Source organism: Triticum aestivum, chromosome 2D, assembly GCF_018294505.1.
Source record: "Triticum aestivum cultivar Chinese Spring chromosome 2D, IWGSC CS RefSeq v2.1, whole genome shotgun sequence".
NCBI classification, from domain to species: domain Eukaryota; kingdom Viridiplantae; phylum Streptophyta; class Magnoliopsida; order Poales; family Poaceae; genus Triticum; species Triticum aestivum.
Window position 1 is genome coordinate 381,838,783 of NC_057799.1, and position 18,332 is coordinate 381,857,114.

General features: G+C 50.5%; 1 protein-coding gene across 1 annotated transcript; it reads left to right on the top strand.

The window, feature by feature from the left end:
• Positions 1 to 9,918: 9,918 nt before the first annotated feature.
• LOC123053272 (extensin) lies at positions 9,919 to 11,317 on the top strand. Its single transcript, XM_044476728.1, has 2 exons — positions 9,919 to 10,949; positions 11,049 to 11,317. Exon 1 carries the CDS (start codon positions 9,995 to 9,997, stop codon positions 10,913 to 10,915), a length of 921 nt encoding a protein of 306 aa, XP_044332663.1. The 5' UTR covers positions 9,919 to 9,994; the 3' UTR covers positions 10,916 to 10,949; positions 11,049 to 11,317.
• The last annotated feature ends 7,015 nt before the right edge of the window (positions 11,318 to 18,332 follow it).

Genomic DNA, 18,332 nt, shown 5'->3' on the forward strand with positions numbered 1-18,332 from the left:
ACAACTCGGAAGTTTTAGAGAGTCATTTATTTATGTTGTGTGCTTTTAAAAAGTTTAAAAATAAAAAATATAGAGGGGAACTAAAACTTCTCAAAAAAGGAAAGTGAAAGTAAGAAAGACGAGCACCGTTGAAGTGGGGGAGCTCCTTGAACTTTGTTCATGCCCATGGAAACTTTGCAAATCTTGAATTACATAAACTTTACAACAAAAATAATTATCCCGTTGTGCAAAGCCATTGTATTACAAAAATAATGTGCCACGATTTGCCTTTAGGATGATTAGATTGCTTGCTTGGTATGTAAGGTGCAAAAACAGAAACTTTTGCTGTAGTGCGTGAATTTACATATTTTACTGGAACGTGCAAAAATTATGAATTTTTTACACAGTACTGATATGAATTTTTTTTATTTATTCCTAATTTTTCAGATTTTTTTAAGTCACACAAGTATAGTTACCATCTGCGTCTTTACAGATTGTCCTGTTTTCATAGATTGTTGTTATAGTTTCATTATTTGCGTATGTTTGAAATCTTGTTGAGCCCCCTTTGATTTGGGGCCATAGAATTGTGATAGCATACAGAGCGTAATGTTTTATTATAATTATACAATAATGTTACAACAGTACATGATGGGATTTGATATTCAATGTACTAACCCCGCTAATAAATAAGTTCAGTTAAGGTTTGTGTGGATGAAGTGTCCGAAGATCGAGGAGGTATTGATATGAGAAGAATGGGGAGAGGCAAGAATGAAGGAAATATGCCCTAGAGGCAATAATAAAGTTGTTATTAATATTTCCTTATATCATGATAAATGTTTAGTATTCATGCTAGAATTGTATTAACCGAAAACTTAGTACATGTGTGAATTCATAGACAAAACAGAGTGTCCCTAGTATGCCTCTACTTGACTAGCTCGTTCATCGAAGATATGTGTTGTCATTTGATGAACGGGATCACATCATTAGAGAATGATGTGATGGACAAGACCCATCTGTTAGCTTAGCATAATGATCATTAAGTTGTATTGCTATTGCTTTCTTCATGACTTATACATATTCCTCTGACTATGAGATTATGCAACTCTCGAATACCGGAGGAACACCTTGTGTGCTATCCAACGTCACAACGTAACTGGGTGATTATAAAGATGCTCTACAGGTGTCTCCGAAGGTGTTTGTTGGGTTGGCATATATCAAGATTAGGATTTGTCACTCCGAGTATCAGAGAGGTATCAGCCTTGCAAGCAATGTGACTAATGAGTTAGTTGCGGGATGATGCATTACGGAACGAGTAAAGAGACTTGCCGGTAACGAGACTGAACTAGGTATGAGGATACCGACGATCGAATATCGGGCAAGTAACATACAGATGACAAAGGGAATAACGTATATTGTTATTGCGGTTTGACCGATAAAGATCTTCGTAGAATATGTAGGAACCAATATGAGCATCCAGGTTCCGCTATTGGTTATTGACCGGATATGTGTCTTGGTCATGTCTATATAGTTCTCGAACCCGTAGGGTCCGCACGCTTAACGTTCGATGACGATTTGTATTATGAGTTATGTGTTTTGGTGACCGAAGTTTGTTCGGAGTCCCGGATGAGATCATGACATGACGAGGAGTCTCGAAATAGTCGAGAGGTAAAGACAGATATATTGGAAGGTGGTATTCGGAAATCGGAATGGTTTCGAGAGGTTCGGGTATTTTACCGGAGTACCGAGGGGTTACCGGAACCCCCCAGGGGAAGTCATGGGCCTCATGGGCCACGAGAGAGAGAGGGAACAGCCCACAAGGGGTGGCCGTGCCCCCCCCATGGGAGTCCGAACAGGACTAGGGGAGGGGGTGGTGCCCCCCTTTCCCTATTTCCCTCTCCCTCTCCCACTCCTTCTTTTCCCTCCGATAAAGAAAGGAAAAAGTGGGGAATCCTACTAGGAGTGGAGTCCTAGTAGGACTTCCCCCCATGGCGCGCCTCTCTTGGCCGGCCGCCTCCTCCTCCCCTCCTTTATATACGGGGGCAGGGGGCACCCCATAGCACATCAATTGTTCTCTTAGCCGTGTGCGGTGCCCCCCTCCATAGTTTACCCCTCCGGTCATAGCGTCGTAGTGCTTAGGCGAAGTCCTGCGCGGATCACATCACCATCAGCGTCACCATGCCGTCGTGCTGACAGAACCCTCCCTCGACCCTCTGCTGGATCAAGAGTTCGAGGGACGTCATCGAGCTGAACGTGTGCTGAACTCGGAGGTGTTGTACGTTCGGTACTAGATCGGTTGGATCATGAAGACGTTCGACTACATCAACCGCGTTAACCTAACGCTTCCGCTTTCGGTCTATGAGGGTACATGGACACACTATCCCCCTCTCGTTGCTATGCATCTCCTATATAGATCTTGCGTGATCATAGGAATTTTTTTGAAATTTCATGCTACGTTCCCCCAACAAAGAGCTCAAGCTTCGGGATGCCCGAGGCACCCCAGGTAATTATTCAAAGAGACTCAAGCATCTAAGCTTGGGGATGCCCCGGAAGGCATCCCATCCTTCTTCAACAATGATCGGTATGTTTCGGTTTTTGTTTTCTTCACATGATATGCGTAAATTCTTGAAGCGTCTTTTTTGTTTATCTTTCCCTTTTCTTTTATGCATCATGCTGGTATGAGATTGTGCTTGGTTGATTAATAGAATACTATATGCACTTCACTTATATCTTTTGAGTATGGCTTTATAGAATGGTTCATTATATCATTTGAAGTTGGGTGCCTATTTCTCTACATAGAAAATCGTTATTTGTAGAATGCTCTTTTACTTCACTTATATTTTTTTAGAGCTTGGACAAGTCTTTTGTAGAAAAATTAAACTCTCATGCTTCACTTATATCTATTTAGAGAGTTAACAGGAATTGGTCATTCACATGGTTAGTCATAAAATCCTACATAAAACTTGTAGATCACTGAGTATGATATGTTTGATTCCTTTCAATAGTTTTGTGATATTGAGGTGGTAATATGGGGGCATGCTAGTATAAGAATTAATGTTGAGTATTAATAATGGTGTTAAGGGAAGTAAGTATTTACGCAAGTAAATCCTCACGCATGTAAAGTGGTGGCCGCTCACATTAGCGGTGAGGTCGGAGCATAATTTATCCTTGATTGAAATTCTTCTGTGCTATTTGAATCAGGGGTGCGCAATGGTTAACTCCTACCAACCTCCCACCTAGGGGCATGCGAGTAGTACTTTGCTTCGAGGGCTAATAAAACTTTCACCATAAGTATATGAGTTCTTTGTGACTACTATTGAATCCATGGATTATACGCACTCTCACTGTTCACCATTGCTAGCTTCTCTAGTACTGCGCAACTTTCACCGGTGCATAAACCTCATTATATCTTCCTCAAAACAGCCACCATACCTACCTATCATGGCATTTCCATAGAAATTCCAAGATATATTGCCATGCAACTTCCATCATCATCATATACATGACTTGAACATTCATTGTCATAATGCTTTGCATGATCGTAAGACAGCTAGTATGATATTTACATGGCTTGTCCTTTTTTGATATCTTTGCTATGCTAGATCATTGCACATCCTGCTACACTGCCAGAGACATTCATATAGAGTCATCATGTATTAGTTGTATCGAGTTGTAAGTAAATAAAAGTGTGATGATCATCATTATTAGAGCATTGTCCCGGTGAGGAAAGGATGATGGACACTGTGATTCTCCCACAAGTCGGGATGAGACTCCGGACAAAAAATAAAAATAAAATAAAAAAGTGGCCAAAGAGCCCAAGAAAAATAAATAAAGTAAAACAAAATAAAAATAAGAGAAAAGGAGAGAAGGGGCAATGTTACTATCCTTTTGCCACACTTGTGCTTCAGAGTAGTACCACGTTCTTCATATAGAGAGTCCCTTGAGTCATCACCTTCATATACTAGTGGGAATTTTTCATTATAGAACGTGGCTTGTATATTCCGATGGTGGGCTTCCTCAAATGCCCGAGGTCTTCATGAGCAAGCAAGTTGGATGCACACCCATTTAGTTTCATTTGTGAGATTTCATACAGTTATAGCTCTAGTGCATCATTTGCATGGCAATCCCTAGTCCTCGCATTGATATCGATTGATGGGCATTTTCATAGCCCGTTGATCCGCCTAGTTGATGCGAGACTTTCTTCCTTCTCCTATTGATCCCTGCCACCGCATTCTATTCCACCCATAGTGCTACATCCATGGCTCACGCTCATGTATTGAGTGAAGTTGAAAATGCTGAAGCGCGTTAGAAGTACAATCCAATTGCCTGGTTTGACACCAAGGTGCTCATGATTTATACCTTTATGCAGGGAAGACCGAGTGTGTCATGCTTACCACAATTAAGTGTATAGAGGTTGTTTCCTTTAGCTCCATTATTAAGAAAGGCAATGATGAATTACATGCATGTCTTGTATTATTCTTTTGAAGTCAAATTGATAAACTATTGCCTTTAATCACTCGTGTCTTAATATTCATGCCATGATTGTATTACATGATCAAGATTTTGCTAGGTAGCATTCCACATTAAAAATTATCTTTTTATCATTTATCTACTTGAGGACGTGCATGAATTAAGCTTGGGGATGCTGATACGTCTCCGTCGTATCTATAATTTTTTATTTTTTTCATGCCAATATTCTACAACTTTTACATACTTTTGGCAACAATTTATATGATTTTCTTTGACTAACATATTGATCCAGTGCCCAGTGTCAATTTCTGTTTACTGCATGTTTTTTGTTTTGCACAATATCCATATCAAACGAAGTCCAAACACGATAAAAAATTGCGGAGAATTATTTTGGAATATATGTGATTTTGGGAAGCAGAATTAACGCAAGATGATGCCCAAGGGGCCCACAAGCCCAAGGGGGGCGCCCCTACCCAGGGTGCGCCTGGCAAGCTTGTGGTACCCCATAGGTCGGTTGGAGGTGTCCTTCAGCCGCAAGGAAGCTTATATCCGGATAAAAATGGGGTCAGAAACAGAAGAGAAACAGGGAGATAGTTCCAATCTCGGAGGGGCTCCTGCCCCTCCGCCGCCATGGACACCATGGACCAGAGTGGAAACCTTCCTCCCATCTAGGGGGAGGTCAAGGAAGAAGAAGAAAGGGGGGTTCTCCCCCTCTCTCCCGGTGGCGCCGGAGTGCCGCCGGGGCAAGGATCGTGACGACAATCTACGCCAATAACCTCACTACCGTCAGCATCAACTCTCTCCTCCTCTATGCAGCAGTGTAACACCTCTTCTCCCCATTGTAATCTCTACTTAAACATGGTGCTCAACGCTATATATTATTATCCAATGATATCTGGCTATCCTATGATGTTTGAGTAGATCCGTTTTTTTCCTATGGGTTGATTGATGATCATGATTGGTTTGAGTTGTATGTTTTATTATTGGTGTTGTCCTATGATCCTCTCCATGTCGCGCAAGCGTGAGGGATCCCCGCTGTAGGGTGTCGCAATATGTTCATGATTCGCTTATTGTGGGTCGCGTGAGTTACTGAAACACAAACCCAAATAAGTGGGTTGTTGCGTTTGGGAGTAAAGAGGACTTGATACTTAATGCTATGGTTGGGTTTTACCTTAATGATCTTTGGTAGTTGCGGATGCTTGCTAGAGTTCCAATCGTAAGTGCATATGATCCATTTAAAGAAAGTATGTTAGCTCATGTCTCTCCCTCATATAAAATTGCAATAATGATTACCAGTCTAGTTATCGATTGCATAGGGACAAATAACTTCTTTGTGACAAAAAGCTCTCTACTAAAACTAACTTAATTGTTTCTTTATCTAAACAACCCCTAGCTTTTATTTACTTGTTATTTATTATTTTGCAAACCTATCCCTTTACACCTACAAAGTACTCCTAGTTTCATACTTGTTCTAGGTAAATCAAACGTAAAGTGTGCGTAGAGTTGTATCGGTGGTCGATAGAACTTGAGGGAATATTTGTTCTACCTTCAACTCCTCGTTGGGTTCGCACTCTTACTTACGAGAAAAGCTACAATTGATCTCCTATACTTGTGGGTTATCAGTCATTGACCTGAACGTGATGCTTGGGTTCGGTGGCGCTGGCCACTCGTCTGACGGGATGCAGAGGAAGCAGCCACTATCAATTAAGGCGGCCAACCTTGGCAACGCCCGCATGCTGTTCGACGAAATGCCACTGGCAACATCGACAGCCGATGACCTTGACTACACTACGTTCATGGAGGACGTCGTCTACAAGGGCCATGGCGAGACCAGCCCGACGGCCAAGTCCATGCTTTCGATCCCGACGGGACCCAAAGCCAAGACGACCGCGACCAATATGGTGACGACCAATTCGGTACCCATGAAGAAGAGGAGGTCGACGACCTGTTGGAAATATGCCCTAGAGGCAATAATAAATGGTTATTATTATATTTCTTTGTTCATGGTAATTGTCTATTGTTCATGCTATAATTGTGTTATCCGAAAATCGTAATGCATGTGTGAATACATAGACCACAACGTGTCCCTAGTAAGCCTCTAGTTGACTAGCTCGTTGATCAACAGATAGTCATGGTTTCCTGACTATGGACATTGGATGTCATTGATAACGGGATCACATCATTAGGAGAATGATGTGATGGACAAGACCCAATCCTAAGCATAGCTCAAAGATCGTGTAGTTCGTTTGCTAGAGCTTTTCCAATGTCAAGTATCTTCTCCTTAGACCATGAGATCGTGCAACTCCCGGAGACCGTAGGAGTACTTTGGGTGTGCCAAACGTCACAACGTAACTGGGTGACTATAAAGGTACACTACGGGTATCTCCGAAAGTGTCTGTTGGGTTGGCACGGATCGAGACTGGGATTTGTCACTCCGTATGACGGAGAGGTATCTCTGGGCCCACTCGGTAATGCATCATCATAATGAGCTCAATGTGACTAAGGAGTTAGTCACGGGATCATGCATTGCGGTACGAGTAAAGAGACTTGCCGGTAACGAGATTGAACAAGGTATTGGGATACCGACGATCGAATCTCGGGCAAGTAACATACCGATTGACAAAGGGAATTGTATACGGGATTGATTGAATCCTCGACATCGTGGTTCATCCGATGAGATCATCGTGGAACATGTGGGAGCCAACATGGGTATCCAGATCCCGCTGTTGGTTATTGACCGGAGAGGCGTCTCGGCCATGTCTGCATGTCTCCCGAACCCGTAGGGTCTACACACTTAAGGTTCGGTGACGCTAGGGTTGTAGAGATATGAGTATGCGGAAACCCGAAAGTTGTTCGGAGTCCCGGATGAGATCCCGGACGTCACGAGGAGTTCCGGAATGGTCCGGAGGTGAAGAATTATATATAGGAAGTCCAGTTTTGGCCACCGGCAAAGTTTCGGGGGTTATCGGTATTGTACCGGGACCACCGGAAGGGTCCCGGGGGTCCACCGGGTGGGGCCAACTATCCCGGAGGGCCCCATGGGCTGAAGTGGGAAGGGAACCAGCCCTTAGTGGGCTGGGGCGCCCCCCATGGGCCTACCCCCTGCGCCTAGGGTTGGAAACCCTAGGGTGGGGGGGCGCCCCACTTGACTTGGGGGGGGGAGTTTCCCCCCTTGGCCGCCCCCCCCATAGATGGGTTCTTGGCCGGCGCCCCCCCTCCCAGGGGGCCTATATAAAGGGGGGGAGGGAGGGCAGCAATACTACAGCCTTTGACGCCTCCCTCCTCCCCTGCAACACCTCTCCCTCGCGCAGAAGCTTGGCGAAGCCCTGTCGAGATCCCGCTACATGCACCACCACACCGTCGTGCTGCTGGATCTCCATCAACCTCTCCTTCCCCCTTGCTGGATCAAGAAGGAGGAGAACGTCGCTGCTCCGTACGTGTGTTGAACGCGGAGGTGCCGTCCGTTCGGCACTCGGTCATCGGTGATTTGGATCACGGTGAGTACGACTCCATCAACCTCGTTCATTGGAACGTTTCCGCTCGCGATCTACAAGGGTATGTAGATGCACTCCTTTCCCCTCGTTGCTAGTATACTCCATAGATGGATCTTGGTGATGCGTTGGAAATTTTTAAAATTCTGCTACGATCCCCAACACGACCGTGGCAACTCATGGCATAAAGATGATGACATGTATTGCGAAGATGAAGAAGTGGTCGACATTGCGGAGGAGCCATTGGTGTTTATCGATGAGCTCACCCAAAGGGTCGACGCACAAAGGAGGAACCAAAGCATTCGCATGGGATCAAACACCAAAGAGGAGGACAATTTGATTTGCGGGAGTTGGATGGAGATAGGCCAAGATCCCACGAAAGGTGCCAAGCAAAAACGATCTATCTTTTGGACGAGAGTTCATAAAACCTTTCATGAGCGAAGGAAGGTTGGGCCCTACAAGTTTGCGAGCACCCGAAGCATCAACTCAACCCAAAAGAGGTGGGGGTTCATTCAACAAGAGTGCAACAAGTATTGTGCCGTGCTTGAGAGCGTCCAAGCTCGTCCCGTGAGTGGTCTGAACTAGGGAGATCTAGTTCGTGGACTATGACCGTTCTTTTTGAAGGCTAAATAGTGTGCCGGCCGCTGGCTTTGTTGCAGGCGTGCAAAACTTGTCCATTTTGAAGGCTGGCTAGTGTGACGGCCGTTGGCTTTGCTGCCAACGTGAAACTTGAGGGCTCACCATTTTTTGTAGGTTGGCATATGTTTGTCAGCCGTTGGCTTTGTTGCCGACATGAACCACGGCCGATGGCGTGAACAATGCCCGCTGCGGGCATATGTTTGCCGGCCGCTGGCTTTGTTGCCGACATGAACCACGGCCGCTGGCGTAAACGATGCCCGCTGCTGGCATATGTTTGCCGGCCGCTGGCATGAACTACATCTTTATTGTCAATAGTTTTGCGTGCAGGCGGCTGAGATGCGTCCGCGTGGTGGGCGCATGGCCAACGCATCGAGGAAAAGGGCCTGCCGCCGCCTCACCGCCACCCCAAGCGGACGAAATCCGGACAAAACGGATGTCCGTTTGGGGTCGTGCGTTGGAGTTGGCCTAAGAAATCCCCATCCCATTTTTCGGCGTGCACCACAGACCGGGACAACAAACTTCTGAAACTCTAGCTTTTGTGATCTTGTACGGGAGGGAGGCAACTATGTGTTGGAGGAGTGCTCTCGCACGACTGCTTGCTTCTTCTCCACCGTGGTTGCACATGACTAGTTCGAATGACGACTACTTCCCCGACGTCGATGACCTCGGTGCCATGGCTTCCTGTCCTGCCAGAAACACCTCTTCTTCCACACCATCGTACGCGTTAGTATCTATTTTGTTAGGAATTGTTTCTGAATTTGGTACAAACAATTGATCTACACATGGCACTTATATCATATAAGCAACTCAATCACCATAAGGATCCCCCGGAAAAAAATCAGCATAAGGATCTAAATTGGATTTTATCAGCACGAGACCAGCTTTATCTCCGAAAAGAAAATCTAGCTTTTGAAAGCTGTAAAAGCGAACGTAAAATCACGTGTAGGGAAAAAAGCAATATAAAACAATTATATACTGTAAAAAAAGATACACTTTTCTTTAGCCGAAAAAGAAAAGATACACTGTTAGGGCGCCTGTGCCCTCGCCAATGAGGCCATGGCCACCCTGTATTTCGTATGATCTTGGTCACCGAGAAATGCACTGATACAGGCTTTCACATAGCTCTATAGTGCAACGTTTTACAGCGCAATGTACATGCATGCGTAGAGCACATGCTCCGCCCATGGCCCGTTCACGCACACTGACTGAAGCAGTGGAACCCCGGAGCGACCAACCGGGAAACCTCCCCCGCATGCCTATCCTCTGGCCACCCAGCCGCTCCATCACATGCGGCCACAAGCATCCAAGACCCCATCGTCTATATAAGCAGCGGCTTGGAGCACCATTCTTCTCAGAACCACACTCAGCCAAGAGAGCTACTAGTAGCCGGGAGTGTAGTGAGAGTAGAGTGAGCGAGAATGGGTGGCAAAGCCGCTCTCCTGGTGGCCCTCCTGGCCGTGAGCCTGGTCCTCGAGGCCCAGGCGGGCAGCGGCTACGGCGGCGGCCACGCCCCCACCCCGACGCCGGTCGCCCCACCCCCCAAGCACGAGAAGCCACCCAAGGGCCACAAGCCCCCTCACCACCACCACCACGCCAAGCCACCGGCCGCCTCCCACGGGCCGCCAACGCACGCTCCGGCGCCACCCACCTACAGTCCCCCGACGCCTAAACCTACCCCTCCGGCCCCCAAACCTACACCACCCACGTACGCCCCGATCCCGAAGCCGCCGAAGCCATCTCCCTCGCCTCCGGCGTACCACCCCACGCCCAAGCCTGCGCCTCCCACGTATAAACCACCAACCCAGCCTAAGCCCTCACCGCCGGCGTACAAGCCTGCCCCCAAGGTCTCACCACCAGCGTACAAGCCCGCCCCCAAGGTTTCACCGCCGGCTTACAAGCCAGCCCCCAAGGTCTCCCCGCCGGCGTACAAGCCCGCCCCCAAGGTCTCACCGCCGGCGTACAAGCCCGCCCCCAAGGTCTCACCGCCGGCGTACAAGCCCGCCCCCAAGGTCTCACCGCCGGCGTACAAGCCAGCCCCCAAGGTCTCACCGCCGGCGTACAAGCCAGCCCCCAAGGTCTCACCGCCGGCGTACAAGCCAGCCCCCAAGGTCTCACCGCCGGCGTACAAGCCAGCCCCCAAGGTCTCACCGCCGGCGCACAAGCCTGTCCCCAAGGTCTCACCGCCGGCGTACAAGCCTGTCCCCAAGCCCTCACCGCCGACGTCGCCGACTCCGCCGGCGCCGAAGCCGACTCCACCGCCCTACAAGCCGCCGACGCCTACTCCTCCGGCGTACAAGCCCCCCACCCCGAGCCCCCCGCCTCCGCCGTACCACCACTAAGAAGATCCACCACTCTGTGAAGTTGGGAGCCCAGGTACGTGCAAACAACATCAGTCTACACTCTACAGTCTTGCATGGACGCACCATTTGTCCGAATAGCACCAACTAACTCGGACAACGTTTGTGTTTGCAGGATGCGGTCGAGAAGAGTTGTGCGAGCAGGCCAAGAAGAGCCACGTACGGCGTCGTTGATCCTCCTCCGGTGTGTGTTGCTGCCGAACTAGGGCCGATCTCTGAGGAGATGGAATAATGCAGATGGCTCCCATTAGTTATCTTACCAGCTTATCATTTGTGTTCGTCCAGTCTTAGCGTCTGTGTTGCTAGCGTGGCAATGTGCCAGTGTCACTGTAAAACCATTAATCACTATGGAAATGGAAGTAAAAGGTGTTGTTTTCCGTTGCATGTAACGTGATCTTGTCTCTGTTTTGCTGTTCTTCTATATCTTCTTGGCCTATGGGTGACGAGATGTGATGTTTGCATGCCAGTGAGTTTACATAAAATATGTGACATTGAGTACTACGCTCTGCTCGCGCAGGCGAAGCATGCATGCCTGCAAGTCCTGCGGCGCAGTGAGCTGTCTTCCTCAGGCTACAGTATCCCACACCAGTGTTCTGCAGCATATGCCCATGCGGAGTACTAGTATATAAGTCTTGCCGTCTAGGTGCATCCCGCGGCCATAGGCACAGGCGCACCCGCCCCGCGAGAACATTTCTCGGGTGCATGTTTCAGCCTAGTGGTTCCATTTAAAAATCTTAGCGTTCTAAAAATTTCATACTCCACAAGGTTTCAGGGAAGCGATGAAGCGAGAGAGACCCGAACCCTAGAGCAGGGGTGCTTACTGTACCTGCACAGGCTATAATGGAGTATTGGCCATGGGTTGGTGCAAACTTACGATAATCAATTGGGTCGCAGCAGCCTTGTTTCCTATCGCAGCTCAGTGTGAAACCTCGGCTGCTGGGGGTTCCAGTTATAGCATGCATGATGCCAACAGGTCTGACCGTAATGAATCGGAGGAGCCAGGTGAAAGAAGACAAGAACAACAGTTGGCACAGTAAATTAACCTGACATGCCGACGATGTGCTTTATACAAATCTTGATTTCATTTCAGCTAAATATGGTAATCTAACACACTGATTTGAAAACCTTGATCTTTGGTATGGCATGATTTGGAAAACAAATGGAGAAGCAGATTGTTTTCCTAAAAATGCTTATATTCATACATAATATAGAAGTTTATGTCATTGAATTATTTTGCACTGGATACTTCTCATTGAGTTTGAAGTTTTAATTCTCACAGACAATATGGACAAAATGAAGTAGCCCACCTTTTCGTTCCTGCCTGTTCACACGTACTTCATGGGTTTTCTTGGGCACATGGGTATGTCGATTGGTGTCAGAGATCCGTGGATTTTACTTGAGGCCACCATACTGTCAGTGACACGAAAAGGCACGAAACATGCAAGATAAAAGCTCCAGGAGAAAAGCAAGCGCCAGAACCAAGAAAGGCAAATTATTTTCACGGAAATGATGCTGCCCACAACTTCACAACGAAAGCGGTTTTGCAATGTCGTTCGTTTTTCGCTCGCGAGAAATTCCTCACCTTCCCGAAACAAGGACAGAAGTTCACAAGATGGCAAAGATGGAAGGAATGCCAGAGGATTTGATTATGAGTAGCATGGCTCTCCTCTAATGTTAACCATTGTTCAACTATCAAGGAGATAAAAGGACCATGTGCGAGAAGACGTAGGAGGGCACTAGCATGGATTTGGTAGGTTCCTGTTGGACCTTAGTACGTTGTTTTGCTCAAGCATTGACCTGTTACTACCAAATGCAACGTTTGATAATCAGGATTCAAGCCTATATAGCACTCTAGCACAAGAAAGAAAACCAGTCCCTACTCTATAGACGAGGGCACGACAAACGAAACAATGGCGCTTGCAATCTTATCAGGCATATGATTTTCTGAGAGGTGAGAATATAAAGGACGGCGCCTTTTAGGAAACTTGGTGTTACTGTTACGAACCTGAACTTCCAGCTGTAAGCAGCGGGCAATGTACCTACCTGTGTAGTAAGAGTAGCAAGTAATAAAAGGGGGAAGAAACTGGTCCTGACCCAACCCCCATTAGGGTTTTGAGGCAACACGGCGTGAAGTGCAGAAGGGCGAGGACATTGCTGTTCACCCGCATGACGGAACCAGAAGGATCCAATAAAGCTACAGAAAACAAATGCTAGATGGCTCAAGGAGTACGGATCAGAACCGGGTCCATACGAGCTTCTGCCAAGTGAGGCCCGCGAGGTTGTGGAACTCGCTTGCCGCGCTGATTGCTGCAGATCCAGCTACTGCATCTTTACTAGTACTACTATACAAAATTTGAAAATAGTGGATACAGTACAAATACGAAGTATAGTGTAGTAGCTCGATCCTTCATCCGGGAAAACTCGGAAGGAGCAGTAGCGTGCGGTGCAGCAACATTCATTCCAGTCATCGGAGCAGTTACATCTACTAGGAGCCTACTCCCTGCTGTATGAGCAAAAAGCTGGAACAAATTGAAAGCGTATGGACAGAGCCAAGGAGCATCATCAATTGAGTCACCGGATTCACGTCGTCGGCCACTGCGCCCGCCGCTGACGAGCGGCAGTAGGGCAGTAGGGCCCCGGGCATTGACCGGCAAGCAAGGGCATGCATCGCATTCACGCCGACAGCACGGGCGGCGTGGGTTGAACTGAACCCGGCAAGCAAGGCGCAAAGCAACAAGAAGAAAGCCGGGGCGAGAGGGGCGCAGGAGCAATTGATTATGGGAGTGCGATGCGGAGAATGAAACAAGTTCCACCAAAGTAAAGAGAGAATGAAACAAGTTTTTTTTTTTTTGAGGGAATGAAACAAGTTGATTAATGGCCTCATGCATCTTTCAATAAGCCTCCTTTTTCAAAAAAAGAAAAACTTTTAATGGGACAGAATTCATTAATTTTTTGCAGGTTATCTACAGAGCTACAGCCTGGATCCGTATTTGGTCGTTACTCAATCATGCGGACTACATGGAGTTTATGGTTATTGGGTGCAGCCGATGGAAGACGGTTGCACGGGCTATCTTCAGCCGATTTGGATGGCGAGCTAATAATAAGCTAGGTGTGTAGGCATCGTAGCCTGTTTTTTATAGTCGGATGTGGCGCTTTCTCGCCGGGTGTGGTGTTTTACAGTTTTGTTTATCTTTTTTCTTAGATTTTGAGATTCCGTGGAACTTAAGACCTATTGTTAGAGATATATTTGGGATACTTGTATTTGGTAGTCTAGGACTTGTAATCCGTCTCCTACCTTATCTTCAGGAGAGGCGTCTTGCCCTCCAAATCTTGTACTCAATATATACTCGCCCTTGAGGCTCAATAATACATCAATCACATTTCACCAAACCTCTCTCCTCCTTCTAACATGGTATCAGTTTCCGGGTTCTAAACCCTAGCCGCCGCCGCTTCCGCACCCGGGCGCTGCCCCTGGGGCGGTCGGCCTCCATGACCGCCGCCGGGGGCCGCGCCACCCGTACCTAGGGTTCGTCCGCCGGCCGTGTTGGTCGGCTGCCCTAGAGAGTCTTTTTTCCCGATCCTTTGATTCGGATTTTCTCTCTCTCGCCGGTCGCCTTGAGCGGCGTCTATTTTTTGGTTTTCCGGTCTATGTGATCCGGTTTGCGTCGCCCACCGCCGTCGTCGACCCTGAGCGCCTCTACTCCAACACCGGCGCGATTGGCCGGCTTCTTCACCGACCCGGCGGCCTCGCGCGTCATCCGCGCGTCAGCCCGTCGGTCGCCCCGACTCGGCGGCCTCGCGCGTCGTCCGCGCGTCGGCCCGCCGTTCGCGCGACGGCCCACCCGTCGATCTACGCCGACCGCCACGGCCCTGCTCCGACCGGGACTCCTGCATCACCCCGACCCGGCGGCCTCGCGCCATGTGGCGGCCAATCATAGCCGCCCTGCCGCCCGCCGCCGCCGGCTTCATCTCGGACTTCGCCGCCACCACGCCTCCACCGAGCGGCGTCCCCGACCTCGCATGCGATCGGCTTGATCACCCGCTCGCCGCCGCGATCCGCCTCATCTACGCCGCGCGACCGACATGGCCCGTCGGTTACGCGCGCCTCCGCAGGTCCTGTGAAGATCGTCCCCGAGTTCAGCGCGCCTCTCCACCGATCGAGTATCGGGCTGCCGCTGCATCGCCCCGTCGGGCCGCAGCGCCGCCGCCCCGTGGTTCTTCTCCCGGCTGCTCCGACCCGCGTCACCGCTGCGTCGCCCCTTCGGGCCCAGAGGCCGTCAGCTCCAGGTCGTCCCCGTGGCCGCACCGACCCTCGCGCCGCCGCTGCGTCGCCCCGTCGGGCCGTAGCGAGCGTGGCACGCGGTCCACGCCGCCGTCCCGAGGCCGTCCCCGCAGTTGCACCGACTCGCGAACCGCCGTTGCGTCGCCCCTTCGGGTCGCAGCGTCGCGGCCCGCGGTCCCGGCCGCCGCCCCGAGGTCTTCCCGCCGTCATCCCGACCCGCCTGCCGCCGCTGCGTCGCCCCTTGGGCCGTAGCGCCGCGGCCCGCGGTCCGCTCCGCCGTCACCAAGCGTCGACCTCCCGTGGTATGCACCGTGCTGTCTTCCTTGGCGCGGGAACGCCACCGTCCGCACCGGTCTTCGTCACGCTGTCAGGGTTCTTCGCCTACTTCGAGCACCGCCGCCGCACTCCTAACTTAGTCGCCGCCGCCGCCGTCAGGCCGCCGCCGCCGCTCTTCTTTGGCCGCCGCCGCGGCTACCTCCGTAGCTGCCGCCGCCGCCCGTCCACCCCACTTCGTCTTCGTCCAGCACCAACTCGTCGCCAGCGTCGCCGTCATCTACCCCGACCGCTTCATCTACTCCGACAACCGCGGACGACATTGGCCCCGCGCCGATTGGCGCCGCAACCGTCGTCGAGTCCTTCTCTGTTGGCCTCTCTGATCTCTTCGACATGGCGTACAGCTCGTGCAGGTCCCAGTCTACGCATGCCCGGTGCTGGGAACACCGCCGCGTGCCTTCGTCCACGACGTGTTCCCGGGCCTGGCAAGCCTGGTGCGGTGCTTCGTCAACTTCGTCTTCGACCGTCTACACATGCCCGGTGCTGGCAACACTGACGCATGCCTTCGTCTACGATGTGTCCCCGGGGTTGGCAAACCCGGCGCGACGCGTCGTCAACACCATTCTCCTTCCTGGCGCATCACTTCTTTGACACCACTGTGCCCATGACTAACTCGGCGCCTCCTTGCGCCTGCTGCTCCACAGCAACTCCATCGACACCGGCTACCCCGACTCGACATCGACCACGGCGTTCTTCGCACAGCTACCTCGACCACGGCTACACCACCCTACGCTCTCGGCTACATCGACATCGGCACAAAGGGCTATCATCCGCTTGAGCAACTCGTCGGCTTCCTCTACAGTCAACGCGTCCGCGACGCGACACCGTCCACGACGCTCCCGCTAGGACTACGGGAGGATGTCAGTCCGTCGGCTGCTATTCTCTCCAGTCTGACCGTCCGCGACGCTCCTGTTGTTCGCAACGCTACTGCTACGACTGCGGGGGGATGTTAGAGATATATTTGGGATACTTGTATTTGGTAGTCTAGGATTTGTAATCTGTCTCCTACCTTATCTTCAGAAGAGGCGTCATGCCCTCCAAGTCTTGTAATCAATATATACTCGCCCTCGAGGCTCAATAATACATCAATCATATTCCACCAAACCTCTCTCTTTCTTCTAACACCTATTAATAATATGGTTACATGCATCGATTGATGCAGAGGCTGGAGGTAAGCCTCCTTTTGAAAAAGAAAAAAAACCAATTACGTACAGAGAGTTGGGGCGGACGGTGCCCTCCCTCGGCTCCACGCTGCCAATAGGCTGCAAAATGGCGAAGCTGCGACGAGACTTCCGGCGACCACAGTCCACGGCGTTTAGCACGCACACGTCTTTGGTTTCTACTGTACACTATTTGCAACGTTTTCTATTCCAGACTGATTGCTCGTTTGCCTCTAGTTCCTTCCATGATCCATCCTTTGAGCGCGGCTCCGATCATCGATGGCCCCGACTGCCGACATGGATGGGCGTGTGCAGTGCCGCCGATGAGTACCATACCGACGAACAACAGCCCAACATGGTTCGCTAGCCTCGATCTATTGCCTGTTGCACAGATGCACCGATGGGCACACGACATTGTTCCCTGGAAAGAAAGATGGAACGCTGCACTTTGACAGAGATCAGTCGCCAAGCACACATGCACGCACGAGCCAACTGATTCCAGTGCGATTTGCCCAAATAGTTCGCTTCTGAAAGCTGAATGCGTGATGCATGCATCGTGCACACGGAAAGAAGAAACATCTTTCGCTTTACTCCGGCCGTGTGACCGTGCCTGTATGTACACACAACTGGCTAACAAGACACTAGGGTGGGTGGATCGGTGTCAGTCTAGCTAAGACACGCCCTCATGCAAGGCTAGGAAATGCGCCCAGATCTCACTGTCGTGGGAATGCCCAGATCTAACTAAACCATTGCTGAGCTTACCTATCTTTTACGGTTGACCGTGCCAGCAGAAGATGCTGTTTTCATGAGGGGCTGGGTTCGTCCGGTTCCGCCTTGTTCAGTATAAGGATTATTAGAAAGTATATGATAGAGTAGGATTTGGTCCTGCCTTGTTTTATATTTTAAATTGGTCTTTGTATATATATATATGCCCACGAGGCTCAAGCAATAAACAAATCATTTCACTAAAATTCCTTCTCTCCCTTCTAACATGGTATCTATCTTAAGTCGATCCTAAACCCTGGCCGCCGCCGCTTTCGCACCCGCGCGCCGTTCCTGGGGCGGTCGGCCTCCATGACTGCCGCGGGGGCCGCGCCGCCCATACCTAGGGTTCGTCCGCCGGTCGTGTTGACCGGCTGCCCTAGAGAGTCTTTTTCCCGAGCCTTGCTCCGGGGTTTTCTCTCTCCCGCCGGTCATCTTGATCGCGCGTTTTGTTTTTGTTTTCCGACCTATACTTGATCGGTTTGCGTCGCCCACCGCCGCCGTCGACACCCCGCGCTTCTATTCCGACACCGGTGCGACTTGTCGGCTACTTCACCGACCCGGCGGCCCCGCGTGATAGGCGGTCCCTCAAGGCCGTCGTCCGCGCGCCGGCCCGCCCGTCGCCCTGCGCCGGCCGCCACCCTGCGCCGGCCGTCACCGCCCTGCTTCGACCGGGACACCTGCATCGCCAACACCCGGCGGCCTCGCGCCATGCGACGGCCAATCATAGTCGTCGCTCGCGCGCCGGCCCGCCCATCGATCCACGTCACCCGCCTCCGTCGTGTCTGCACGGGGGCCCGACGATCTACCTCGCCGGCCTCGTCCTCGGCTGCGTCGGGACGGCTGCGTCAGGCTCGTCGGC

Bases quoted from the DNA above. Each gene is read 5' to 3' on its own strand.
- LOC123053272 (XM_044476728.1), top strand. From the start codon at position 9,995: ATGGGTGGCAAAGCCGCTCTCCTGGTGGCCCTCCTGGCCGTGAGCCTG.